Below are 14632 nucleotides of genomic sequence, written 5' to 3'. Positions count from 1 at the left end.
ATTTCCGATCAATAACTAGAGAACCACCTGACCCAGAATGTTGAAACTTCATAGGATGATTGGTCATGAAGAGTAGATGACCCCTATTGATTTTGGGTTTCACTTGGTCAAAGGTCAAGGTCACAGGGGCCTGAACATTGAAAACCATTTCCGGTCAGTAACTTGAGAACCACTTGACCCAGAATGATGAAACTTCATAGGATGATTGGTCATGCGGAGTAGATGAACCCTAACGATTTTAGGGTCACTCTGTTAAAGGTCAAGGCCAAAAGGGCCTGAACATGGAAAACCATTTCCAATCAATAACTTGAGAACCTCTCGACCCAGAATTTTGAAACTTCATAGGATGATTGTTCATGCAGAGTAAATGACCCTTATTGTTTTTGGGGTCACTCCGTTAAAGGTCAAGGTCACAGGGGCCTGAACATTGATAACCAGTTCCGATCAATAACTTGAGAACCACTCGACCCAGAATGTTGAAACTGCATAGGATGATTGTACATGCAAAGTAGATGACCCCTATCGATTTTGGGGTCACTGCATTAAAGGTCAAGGTCACAGGGGCCTGAACATTGAAAACCATTTCCGGTCAGTAACTTGAGAACCACTTGACCCAGAATGTTGAAACTTAATAGGGTGATTGGTCATAAAGAGTAGATGACCCCTAACGATTTTGGGGTCACTCTGTGAAAGGTCAAGGTCACAGGGGCCCGCACATTGAAAACCATTTCCGGTCAGTAACTTGAGAACCACTTTACCCAGAATGATGAAACTTCATAGGATGATTGGTCATGCGGAGTAGATGAACCCTAATGATTTTAGGGTCACTCTGTTAAAGGTCAAGGCCAAAGGGGCCTTAACATGGAAAACCATTTCCAATCAATAACTTGAGAACCTCTCGACCCAGAATTTTGAAACTTCATAGGATGATTGTTCATGCAGAGTAAATGACCCTTATTGTTTTTGGGGTCACTCCGTTAAAGGTCAAGGTCACAGGGGCCTGAACATTGATAACCAGTTCCGATCAATAACTTGAGAACCACTCGACCCAGAATGTTGAAACTTCATAGGATGATTGAACATGCAGAGTAGATGACCCCTATTGATTTTGGGGTCAGTCTATTAAAGGTCAAGGTCACAGTGGCCTGTTCATGTAAAATCATTTTTTGGAAATAAACTTGAGAACCACTTGACCTACAATGTTGAAACTTAATAGGATGATTGGACATGCAGAGTACATGACCCCTATTTATTTTGAGGTCACTTGATCAAAGGTCAGGGTCACAGGAGCCTGAAAAGTGACTTGAGAACCACTAGGCCACAAGTGTTGAAATTTAGAGGGATGACTGGACATGCCAAGTAGATGATCCCTATTGCAGCCAACCATCAGTGTCTCTTTGACTTTCGCTCCTGACCCCTATTGACTTCTTGCCTATAGGACTTTGCATTGGGGGAGACATGCGCTTTTTTACAAAAGCATTTTCTAGTTTTGATGCATAATGGACAATATGTTGTCACACCAAGTATCTATTTTCTGATTGGTACATGTCACAATGACATAGTATCTGTTTTCTTATTGTTAAATGATGTGTCACATGACAAGGTATCTATTTTCTGATTGGTAGATGATAAAGAGGTTGCAAAGGTGACACCAAGGTTACAAGTTGTGAAAGAGTTTCTACAAACAGAGAAAAATTATGTAGGCATTCTACATACACTTCTTAATGTAAGTACGGATTTGTCTGAATTTTTCATGCCCTCAACTGTAGGCATGTAGTATAAACTTATTGAATGGCTTGCCAGTCAATAGTTAGAAATAAAACCCATTCTTAAGCATGTTAAGGACTAAGGACCAATAGTTTTGTCTATTGACCAGCAAGCCATTTAATATATGAATTAGAAAGTAATTTTCACAGTTTTATTTTAATTTTTTTTTTATGTATTAGTCTAGTAAAGGTGCTGAAACTAGCGCTGGATATATAGCACAAACTATTGACCAGTGTTTTATATAAGGAATCATGTAATAATATAGTTTGTAAGTTCATCATTCTGTACAAATTAAGCACTTCATGTGTCAGCTATAACTTCTAAACAGGTCTAGGAATCCCACTGAAAGTACAGGAATGTTGAGCATAATTATATGCGTTGTGTGCAAGAAGCCGGTCTGTACCCTGATGGACCCAAGCAATAGCACTTTACTTTGGAGGCAGTTTTTGCCACTAGCAAATTCTCCTGTTTTCAAAATAATCAGTAAACTCTACTGATTTAACTCATGGCAATGTTTAGTTGTGTTGGCACCATTTCTGTATTATCTATCAATCAACTACAGTTCCATTGATCCAGTATTTCGAGAAATTCTGCTTTTATCAGGAATGCCTTTACTTTCCTACATTGTAGACAGTGATGTGTATTTTAAGGAAAGTTGTCAGCATCATAACAAAAGTAAATTAATGGTTATCTTTATATGCTCTCATAGGAAGGCATGTGTAGTCATCAGATTTATTGTGTCTCAAGTAATTGCAATGGAACTTAATGCAAACGTTGAACAAGACTCAAGGGTTCATCTCTAAGGTCAAGGTAACATACAAGGATCCAAGATGTAACCTTTGGCAAGGACCCAAAACTCTTAATATCAGAAATGGCACTCTTCTGCAGGGGCATTCTGCTCAAATGACATTTCTTGTTTCTTGTTTGTTTTACATAGTTAACCAAAGGAATAAAGGTTGAGGTTTATCAGTCAACAAAGCTTGGTTCCAAATGAAAATAAAGTAAAAAGTGCAGTTGTAGTCATTGAAACCATTTTTAATCCCCCGCCAAAAGTGGTGGGGGGTTATAGGAATGGTCTCTGTCTGTCCTGTCCTTCCGTAACATTTTGTGTCTGCTCTGTATCTCCTAAACCCCTTGAAGGATTTTCATGAAACGGGGGTCAAATGATCACCTCATCAAGACGATGTGCAGAACCCATGAGTCAGCCATGTTGGTTCAAGGTCAAGGTCACAACTCAAGGTCAAAGGTTTGAGCCTACCATTTCGTGTCCGCTCTGTATCTCTTAAACCTCTTGAAGGATAATTATGAAACTTGGATTAAATGATCACCTCATCAAGACAATGTGCAGAACTCATGAGTCAGCCATGTCAGCTATAGCTCAAGGTCAAAGGTTTGAGCCTTCCATTTTGTGTCCGCTCTGTATCTCCTAAACCCCTTGAATGATTTTCATCAAACTTTGGTCAAATGATCACCTCATCAAGAACTCATGAGTCAGTCATGTCAACTCAAGGTCAAGGTCACAACTCAAGGTCAAAGGTTTGAGCTCTGTATCTCCTAAAACCCCTTTTAGGATTTTCATGAAACTTGGGTCAAATGATCACCTCATGTAGATGATGTGCAAAATTCATGGGTCAGCCATGTCAGTTCAAGGTCAAGGTCACAGCTCAAGGTCAAAGGTTTACCCTTTCACTATCCATACCAGTGGGGGGGATTTAGCTGTCTTTCAGACTGCCTTGTTAATTATTTACATGTTTTTTTTACCTAAAGATTTATGTGTAAAAGCTATTGATTTAGATTTCTTTTTATGCCCCCGAAGGGAGGCATATAGTTTTTGAACCGTCTGTCGGTCTGTCAGTCTGTCCGCAATTTTCGTGTCTGGTCCATATCTTTGTCATCGATGGATGGATTTTCAAATAACTTGGCATGAATGTGTACCACAGTAAGACGACGTGTCGCGCGCAAGACCCAGGTCCGTAGCTCAAAGGTCAAGGTCACACTTAGACATTAAAGGATAGTGCATTGATGGGCGTGTCCGGTCCATATCTTTGTCATCGATGGATGGATTTTCAAATAACTTGGCATGAATGTGAACCACAGTAAGACGACGTGTCGCGCGCAAGACCCAGGTCCGTAGCTCAAAGGTCAAGGTCACACTTAGACATTAAAGGATAGTGCATTGATGGGCGTGTCCGGTCCATATCTTTGTCATCGATGGATGGATTTTCAAATAACTTGGCATGAATGCGTACCACAGTAAGACGACGTGTCGGGCGCAAGACCCAGGTCCGTAGCTCAAAGGTCAAGGTCACACTTAGACATTAAAGGATAGTGCATTGATGGGCGTGTCCGGTCCATATCTTTGTCATCGATGGATGGATTTTCAAATAACTTGGCATGAATGTGTACCACAGTAAGACGACATGTCGCGCGCAAGACCCAGGTCCGTAGCTCAAATGTCAAGGTCACACTTAGACGTTAAAGGTCATTTTTCATGATAGTGCATTGATGGGCCTGTCCGGCCCATACCTTTGTCATTCATGCATGGATTTTAAAATAACTACGCATGAATGTGTGACACAATAAGACGACGTGTCGCGCGCAAGACCCAGCTCCGTAGGTCAAAGGTCCTAAACTCTAACATCGGCCATAACTACTCATTCAAAGTGCCATCGGGGGCATATGTCATCCTATGGAGACAGCTCTTGTTTATGTTGAAATAGTAATGTTTTTCACAGGAATTGATGTAAATTTTATTCAGCTCTTGGTTTAAAAAAACCCCTAACAAGAGGTGAAATTTGCTATCATTCAGTTTTGAATTATTTCATCATTTCTGTTTATAGACATTCAAATCACAGATAGAAAAGCAGGACCAGTATAATGGTGCCATACTGGCAGCTCCTGATATCAAGTTAATATTTGGAAACATTCCATCAATATACAACATACATTGTTCAATACGTGATGAGCTTACTGAGATGGTCGAAAACTGGAATGAAGAACAGCAAGTCGGGAGTGTAATCAGTAAAAATGTAAGATTTTGGATTACTATTCATCCATTGTAATGACAGTTTCACATATAAAAACTGACTTACGTTGTCTTTGCATAAGATACTTTAAAATATTTGACGAAACTTAAGTAATTCATGACAGAAAATATAGAGAGTTATGTAATGTTTTTAGTGCAGAAGAGATCTTATGAATAAGTATAGTGTCTGATGTATCGTTAACTTCCTGTTAAAAGGTTTGAAGTACTTTCAGTATACTTCACCTACTTTCGCAGCAAGACTAGTTTGACTGCTGATTTACCTAGTTGTACTGTTAAAGGGGAAAATTCATCCATATGAATGAAATATTGAAGAAAATGTTGCTTAATTCTAGGCTGATGCATTGGTGAAAGCGTACCCACCATTTGTAAATTTCTTTGAAGACACAAAGGAAAGAATACAGAAATGTGACAAATCTAATCCCAGATTTCATGCTTTCTTAAAGGTAAGTTTTCTTCAGACACATTTCCTTAGAGAACTGTCAGATTGTTACAGAAAAGATGTGTCTCATTGTTGATAAAAACTTTGCCTCATATTGCTCACTGAATGTTATTCCGTGATATTGTTAGATATGCCCAGTGAGAACTTGCAGGAACATGAAACTCTCGGCGAACTCATCCCCAAGAAATAGCTGAACATTAGGCTTTAAACATGACATGTTATGCCCACAATGATACAGTTGCTCAGTGTTTGTCTTTCTGATGTCTATGTCGTCTGTGCCAAAAGAACATTACCATAATGCAGATGCAATTGTACATTATTTCAAATATTGCTATTATATCTTAACGAAAATAGTAAATAGCCTCTCAAAGACTATTGGCTCCATCTTTGGAGCCACTGGCGCAAACTCATTCTGATTGGCAAATTTGTTGGCGCAAAGTCAAACAGACCCAGAGGAAACCCTGTATTTGTATTTATTTGCAATGTATTTGAATGAAACACACAATATTGTTTCTTATTGTTTGGGTAGGCGGATTGCTTTCACCTTTAATGTCAGTTTCATGTTCCTTGTGTGCTCTTGAAGAATGAAGATTTTATGAAGAGAATAGTAGAGAACTGCAGATTGACTAACATTGTCAACAACTTTCATATAATGAGTAATTTCAGTTATTGTGGTGATGTCATGGAAAGTCCCTGAGAAATAATGTTTATATTTTTCCTGAATAAATGCATAATTAAGAGCCTGTTGTTAGTCATTTCTATATTTTCACTACTCATCAAATTTTATGCTGACTGTGTGGGAAGTCCCTATGAATAATGTATTGTTTTCTAATGTAAATGTTTGCGTGATAGGTGATGAAGTGTCATTAATTTTGTGTATTTGATTAAGAAGAAAAGTAGGCAGCAATGCAAAAATGTTTAAAACCATTTAAATAGATTTTAATGTACCAGGAAATGGTTCAGTATCTTAGCAGACTGTAGGAAGATGTTAGTTGTTTTTTGTTTATCATGCCATCCCTAGAAGGACATTGGGTTGGTTGTTTAATGTTGGTTAATCAGTTGATTGTTAGACCATAATTACGGTGTCTTCATTTTTAGCTCACCAGAGCACAGAATGCTCAAGATGAGCTGTTGTGACTGGTCATTGTCTGGCATGCATCATGCATCAACATTTGCCTTAATAACATTCTAAAATCCACAGTTATGACCCAGTCTTTATGAAACTTGGTCAGAATATTTTTCTTGATGATATCTAGGTCAAGGTCGAAACTGGGTCATGTGGGGTCAAAAACTAGGTCACTAGGCCAGATCAAAGGAAAATTTTGTTAACATTCTAGAGACCACATTTAAGTTTGAAACTCATGACAATTGGTCAGAATGTTTGTCTTGATGACCTCTAGGTCACTTTTGAATCTGGGTCATGTAGGGTCAAAAACTAGGTCACCTGGTCAAATTAAAGGAAAAGCTCGTTAACACTCTAGAGGCCACATTTATGACTCTATCTTCATGAAACTTGGCCAAAATGATTATCTCGATGATCTTTAGGCCATGTTTGAATCTGGTTTTGTGGGGTCAAAAACTAGGTCAGTAGGCCAGTTCAAAGGAAAATCTTGTTAACACTCTAGAGGCCGCACTTATGACCCTTTCTTCATGAAACTGGGTCAGAATGTTTATCTTGATGATTTTTTGGTCAAGTTCGAATCTGGGTCATCTGGGGTCAAAACTAGGTCACTAGGCCAGATCAAAGAAAAATTTTGTTAACATTCTAGAGACCACATTTTAAGTTTGAAACTCATGAGAATTGGTCAGAATGTTTGTCTTGATGACCTCTAGATCTGTTTTGAATTTGGGTCATGTAGTGTCAAAAACAAGGTCACCTGGTCAAATTAAAGGAAAAGCTTGTTAACACTCTAGAGGCCACATACGATCTGTCTTCATGAAACTTGGCCAAAATGTTTATCTCCATGATCTTTAGGCGAAGTTTGAATCTGGGTTATGTGGGGTCAAAAACTAGGTCACTAGGCCAGATCAAAGGAAAATCTTGTTAACACTTTAGAGACCACATTTAAGTTTCATGAGAATTGGTCAGAATGTTTGCCTTAATGAAGTCTAGATAATATTCGAATATGGGTCATCTGGGGTCAAAAACTATGTCACCCGGTCAAATCAAAGAAAAACTGTGTGTGCAATAGTGGCTGCATTTTTCAATGGATATTTGTGAAATTTGATCAGAATGATCTTCTTGATGAAATCAAGATCAGGTTGGAATATGGATCATCTGGGGTAAAAAAACTAGGTCACCTGGTCAAATTGATAAAAGATAAACCTTGTGTATGCGATAGGGGCTGCATTTTTCATCTGATGTGCATGGAACTTGGTCAGAATGTTTGTCTCCATGAAATCTTGATCAACTTTTAATCTGGGTCATGTGGGTTAAAAATCTAGGTCACCAGGTCAAATCAAAGAAAAAGCTTGTTTACACTCTGGGGGCCACATTTTTGATTCAGTTTTCAAAAAACTTAGTCAGAATGTTTGGTATCATGAAGTCTTGTATGATTTCGAATCTGGGTCATGTAGGGTCAAAAACTAGATCACTTGGTAAAATCAAAGGAAAAGCTTGTTTTACACCCTTTTGCTCCAGTCTTTATGAAACTTGGTTATAACGTTAGTTTTCATAAAATCATGGACAGGTTTTAATCTGGGTTGTGTTGAGTCAAAACTAGGTCCCAGGTCAAATCAAAGAAAATGCTTGTTTACAGTCAGGCCACATTTTTAGTCCAATCTTGAGGAAAATTGATCAGAATATTTGTCTCCATGAAATTTCGGATGGGATAAAAATTGGGTCCGGTTTGTTAAAAAAACCAAGTCACTTGGCCAAATTGAAAAAAAATCTTGTTTACACTCTAGTGGCCACATTTTTGCTCCGATCTTCATGAATGTTTATCTCCTTAAAAACTCAGATGAGTTTTAAACTGGGACATGTGGTGTTAAAAAGTGGGTCACTAGGTCAAATATGTTTACACTGTTATGGTGTGTTACTCAGGTGAGCGACCTAGGGCCATCTTGGCCCTCTTGTTTGGACAATTTTGGAGATTTCCAGTAGTCGGTAGATTACCCCTATTTTATTTTAGGTTATTTGATCAAAGTTACAACAAGTCAACATGAGGGCAAAAACTATCTTTGTTTTTGGCAGAGATTCCTAATTACTTTTAGTAGTAATTTAAATATAATTAAACAGATAGTAGAGCAAGATTTTTGAGAAGAATGATGATAGAAAGGAAAGATTTTTAGCTGGACTATTCATAGAATAGTAGAGCTATTGGACTCGCCCATGCGTCGGCGTCCGCGTCCCGATTTGGTTAAGTTTTTGTATGTAAGCTGGTATCTCAGCAACCACTTGTGGGAATGGATTGAAACTTCACACACTTATTCACTGTGATAAACTGACTTACATTGCACAGGTTCCATAACTCTATTTTGCTTTTTTACAAAATTATGCCCCTTTTTTGACTTAGAAATTTTTGGTTAAGGTTTTGTATGTAAGCTGGTATCTCAGCAACCACTTGTGGGAATGGATTGAAACTTCACACACTTATTCACTGTGATAAACTGACTTATATTGCACAGGTTCCATAACTCTATTTTGCTTTTTTACAAAATTATGCCCCTTTTTCGACTTAGAATTTTTTGGTTAAGGTTTTGTATGTAAGCTGGTATCTCAGTACTCACTAATTGGAATGGATTGAAACTTCACACACTTGTTCACTGTCACGATCTGACATACACAAAGCAGGTTCCATAACTCTGTTTTGCTTTTTTACAAAATTATGCCCCTTTTTCGACTTAGAATTTTTTGGTTAAGGTTTTGTATGTAAGCTGGTATCTCAGTATCCACTAATGGGAAAGGATTGAAACTTCACACACTTGTTCACTGTCATGATATGACATGCAGTGCAAAGGGTCAATAACTCAACTTTGCATTTTACAAAATTATGCCCCTTTTTAAACTTAGGAGTTTTGGGTTAAATTCTTATATGTAAGCTGGAATCTCAGTACCCACTAATGGGAATGGATTGAAACTTCACATACTTGTCCACTGTCATGAGCTGATAAGCACTATGCAGGTTCCATAATCCTATTTTGCTTTTTTTAAGTATTGCCCCTTTTTCGACTTTCGTATTCATTCAGTCGACAAGGCTGTTGAATAGTCGAGCGTTGATGTCCTCCAACAGCTCTTGTTATCTTTGGCATTTAATACACAAATTGGTATCATATAAGTTTATGAATTAGCATCACATAAATCTGTGTTTATCAAAGAATTTATTGTCTGTCTGCTATAAAGTCAATTCTGCAGATTTTTTAGAAATTTTGACATTTCTTCTGGTTCTTGCAGTAGGAGCCTGCTGGCAGCAAATGATTCTGCCTTTGCAACCAGTGCAGACATGCAGGCTGATCATGAATAATAAATCGTACTGCCCAGATTGAATGATGGACCAGTATAGCAGGCTAAAGGTTAATTGATCTTTATGAAAAATCAAAAGTCTGAAGTTCTTTATTACTAGAACATATTGGTACATGTATTTATGAAATGTAGAGTCCTTTATATCCTATGTTAAAGTCCAGTTTACCCCTCTGAACTGTTGTTTTTGTTGACAGGTATGTCAAACAAAGCCAGAATGTGGGAGACAGACGCTGACAGAGTTGTTGATCAGGCCAGTACAGAGGTTACCTAGCATCACTTTACTTTTAAATGGTAAGCTTCCTGTTCATATTTATCACCATATTTGCTCAAATTTATTTTGCTTGTAAGACTGAAATTTTCTGCAGGCCACTGGTTTAGTTATTTGACTTGTTGAGTTTTATGGTGTACCAACACAATAAAAGCCTTATGATGACTTTCCAGCTTTATGGGGAAGGAAAGTCCCAGTTGTCCTAAGCGTTATTTCTGGGCTCATATAAAATAATCCACACCCTCGCTATGGGGTGAGAGACAAATGAATTGAAGTCATCTGCCACTAATGTTCCCAGAAAAAGACTTTTTCCAGCAAATGTGGATTTATATGATCGTGTATACTAATTATGTCTCCCACACCACTGTCTGCCCTCCCAGTCGTTAATTTCTCATCCGATCTTCACCAAACATGAACAAAATGCGTTTGCCAATAAGTCTTCTGCCAAGATCTGTAACTAGCCATATTGGCCCAGGCACTTCAGAATAATGGCCCTTGAACCAAAAGTACTGATGCCAGTGATACATGTCTTGGTGCATGGTTGACTCAGATATATAATGGAGAAGAAATACCAATCTAGATGATCAGGCAGTTGTGGGAGACATGCGCTTTCTCAAAAGCAGCTCTAGTTTATTTGGAATTTTGTTGTTACAGAGAATAAATATGCCACACATCAGGGGATACTCTGAAGTAAGATAGTGTGTTTTGGTACAGCGGTACAAACAGTATTGTATAATTCAAGCACCTTTGAAACATTTTGATTTTCAGATATTTTAAAGCACACAAACAAGACAAATCCAGATTACGTTTTGTTAGAGAAAGCGAACAGTGTGCTGAAAGAAGTTATGACGTAAGTGTGAAATTTGCATACTCTCAGTAAAGGCAGGTAAACTTTGCATAATAATGAGTATGGGACTAAATTTCTGATCAGCATTTTCTGAGGTTAGTCTTGAATTATGGATTAAAATAAATGTGACGTTTCTGTGACTCCAAACTGTAGTCTTGTAAGCTCAAATCAGAATCCAAGGTTATGATACTGAATTCTGAGACCAGCATCAGAATGCAGCTTCTGTCATTTGTCTGTTAGAGCTCAAAACCAACCAGTTGACTTTTGACAATGCACTCTAAACCCAGTGAACCAGGGTGGGCTATTAACCAGGCAGATTGTCCTCCATTGTAGATAGCTTTTACTGTTAACAGTCTACAGGGCCTCCTCTGCCATTCCCCAATGTAGCCATATACTACAAAGTCAAAGCTGGCTTCAGAGTTTTAAAAGTGGCTACAAGAATTTTATTAAAATGTGGCCAGATTTCAGCAATTCAGCTTCAATTTAGCAGTTTCTCTCAAAAAAGTGGCTACAACTTTCTGCGGTCCAGTGGAGGCCCTGATTCTAGATGTCACAAGTTTTGCCAAATTTTATCACACTTGATCAGAATGTTTGCATCAGTATGCAAGGTCAGTAGTGAGATATCAGGCGATAAAAACTAGGACACTAGGTCATAGCATTGGAAAAAAAACCTTAACATACTTGAGAAGACATTTTCTACCCGATGTACAGGAAACCTTAAGGGATTGTATTTATAAAAAAGTTTTATAAAAAAAAACTGGTTCATCTTTGGTCAAAACTAGGTTGCAAAGTTAAATTCTAGAAAAAACCCAAGTACATTTTGTAATAGTCAAGAGGACTCACTTTCAACCTGATCTAGATGAAACTTTTTCTACCAGAATGTTTGTCTACAGGGTTTTTTTTTTTGCCCGATTTTATAGCCGTTATTCGGTCATGTTCCCAATTGAAAATAGTATCTTTTTTTCCCAATTGAAGCAGAAAAATTCCCAATTCATAGCCAAAAAAATCCAAGAAAAATCGACCCGTTTTACCGAGAAAAACAGCAAATATTTCTTTACTCCTGCATCTTGATTTGTAACATTCCCGATGAAAAGTCGCCCGCCATCTTGAAATTTGAAAAAAAATACATCGGTATGAAAATAACCGATAATTTAGCGATAAAGTTATAAAAACTTATCGAGTTTACAATGTATCAATTACAAACGCAATGCCCTAGTTATGTTTTCATAAATAATTTGTCAAAATGTTTTTATAAGGCCGAAATTTGAGTTCAAAGTGCCTGGCCGCAAGCGTCACTATACTCCGAAATTTCGAGTTGAAATTTACACAAAATATGTTCGTTCAACTTACTTGATATTATTTATTTTGCATTTAGGGGTTATATTTGTCTAGCATTGAATTAAGATAATAAAAAGGAAGAGCATTAAGTTTAAATTACCAAATTTTTCGAGTTATATTGGAAAAACAACGGACAGCGACGCTCGCGGGCACCTGTTATAACTCGGAATTCGGATAACATCTTTTCGGATACGAACGTTCAAGCATACTTTATCCTGTTATGTGTGACGGCTTTCTAGCGTTTAATTTTCATTTTGAAATTGAAGTTTAATGGTGAAATGTTATGCAATCATTTCCTTCTGTAGCATAGTGAAATATCCTGGTGACTTCTGTTAGCAGATAAAAATTGCTGGGAAAAAAAGTTGAAAAATGATTGACTCAACTTCTTCTAGACTAGTTTAAATAATGAGACCTCGGGTAGACCGATTTTACATTTTGATAATTTACGTTGCACCAGCACAACTTACCAGGGTTGACTTGTTGACTGTTTCAAGAATATGAAAGTCTATGAAATTGATCTGTAAATCTTATCACACTGACTTACATTTAATTAAACATAAAAATCAGTAATTGTGTTCATTTTGGCTTTAACAAGAATGGATATTGAAATTTGTACTTTTTCCCAATTTGGCAAAAATGCCGCGAAAATTCCCAATCCCAGGGGTATGGGTCATGTTCCCAAAATGGTGAGAAAAAACCCTGGTCTAGATGAAATCCAGGTAAAGCTCGTAACTGGATTATCGGGAGTTAAAAACTTTTTTATAGTCATTGTTATGTTTGAGCATGATATACTTAAGTTACCTTTACTTGGCCACAAAGGGAGTTGGTACTTGAGTTACCGACTGCTACTTTTGACACTTGTTGAGCCAAATTTGGAGTGGCAGTTTGGGGCAAATTAGTTAAATACCCCCAGTGAAATTTACTCATAGGTAAGCTGGTCAGATTTAACATTTGTCTAACACTGTTGTTATGTGTTTGCACAGAAATGTTGAATTCTGATCTTGCATTACTGGTCACTGTTGAATATCAGAAATTTATGTAAAAATCTCTTTCTGTTAATGTAGTAATGCATTAATACTTCCAAGTTTGAAAAAAATGCAAAACGAAGTCTTGGACATGAATTAATAGAGGTTTCTATGCTAGAAACACTGGATGTTCTGTATCTCTGTAGAAATTTATCAGATGAATCATGACCTTATTTGCAGACATATCAATGAAGATAAGAGGAAGACAGAAAGCCAGGTTGTGATGTTTGACATTGTCAAAGATATTGAAAATTGTCCTGTAAGTATTATATACAGAGGAACAAATAGCTCAAAAAGGGGAATACCCTTTAGATGTATGCTAGTGTTTTTGAAATTGAGAAAGTAAAAATGTACTTTCATTTCATACTAAAGTATCATTGAGGTCTAGGTTCTAGCATGATCTGTTAAGATGGAAAGGAATAAATATAAGCCAATTTTTTCCTTGTTTTCTGATCCACCATTTCATAAATGTATATTGCAACTATGTTACATAATTGAATGAAATAAATGCATTTAAACTAACATGATCTGTTAAAGAATTACTTTTGACAGTCATACTGTAAATATTTGATGTAGAAGAAGCACTTTGGCTGAATATATATGAATGTTACATAATTTCCATTTACGTGATATTAAATTTTGCATATTTTTATGCCCCTGAAGGGAGTCATGTATAGTACTATCTGTCTTTTAGTTTGTTCATCAATGATCATTTTATTGCGAAAGAAAATAGTGACAGTATCGTAACAGTTGGCAGCTTCTCTTAAACAAGTTTCACTTCAGTACAAGGAAGGAAATGGATGAAAGAAAATTCAATTGTCATGTCATTTTTCATGATGACTATAATACATGTAGTACTATTGATAGTAACTTTCTGTTAAAGTCCATCTGTTCATATTTTGAATTAAGTTAAAAGAGCTATAACATACATTTTCAGGCTACCTTATTATCGTCACACAGATTTTTCATTACAAGGATAGATGTGATAGAGCTGTCAGAAACACTGTGTGAGCGTGGAGCACCTCTTGCTTTGTTTCTGTTCTCTGATAGTGTTGTGGTAAGTGAAACCTTTATTTGCAAGGTGATCATTTAATATGATGTACTGGGCTGTCAGTTGGCCATTTCTCACACATCCCCACTCCCCACCATTCAAATCATTTTCAAATCCACCTCTGTTTCCAGAGTTTTCACAGAACAATTACTCCAAATTTCAAACAGATATATCAAATTGTAAGGTTTCAGTTAAGCTAAAAAAATACTAAGACAATAATATTCTTGCAAAAAATGCACCAGATACAACTGCCATTAGTTAATGAAATTCAATGATATTAATTTCAAGTCCAAAACTGTAAGGTATTTCGGACAGACATTAAATGTATAATGGAATATACCTGTTCTGTGTCTGAGAAAATTGGATACTTCAGTTATACATGTTAGAAT

The 14632-nt window shown here is 37.0% G+C and overlaps 1 protein-coding gene across 4 annotated transcripts in view; it reads left to right on the top strand.

The window, feature by feature from the left end:
* LOC123554251 (protein ECT2-like) overlaps positions 1-14632 on the top strand; it is a 61656-nt gene that overhangs the window by 38655 nt on the left and 8369 nt on the right. For all 4 annotated transcript variants that reach the window (XM_045344252.2, XM_045344251.2, XM_045344250.2 and 1 more), the window contains 7 exons: positions 1626-1726; positions 4608-4796; positions 5146-5256; positions 9909-10005; positions 10751-10832; positions 13373-13451; positions 14130-14249. In XM_045344252.2, the coding sequence (XP_045200187.2) occupies positions 1626-1726; positions 4608-4796; positions 5146-5256; positions 9909-10005; positions 10751-10832; positions 13373-13451; positions 14130-14249 (779 nt within the window). The remainder of the gene's footprint in view (positions 1-1625; positions 1727-4607; positions 4797-5145; positions 5257-9908; positions 10006-10750; positions 10833-13372; positions 13452-14129; positions 14250-14632) is intronic.

This window comes from Mercenaria mercenaria, chromosome 7 (assembly GCF_021730395.1).
Source record: "Mercenaria mercenaria strain notata chromosome 7, MADL_Memer_1, whole genome shotgun sequence".
Lineage (NCBI taxonomy): Eukaryota > Metazoa > Mollusca > Bivalvia > Venerida > Veneridae > Mercenaria > Mercenaria mercenaria.
Note: the sequence above shows the minus strand (reverse complement) of the source record. Positions and strands in the feature narration are given on the sequence as shown.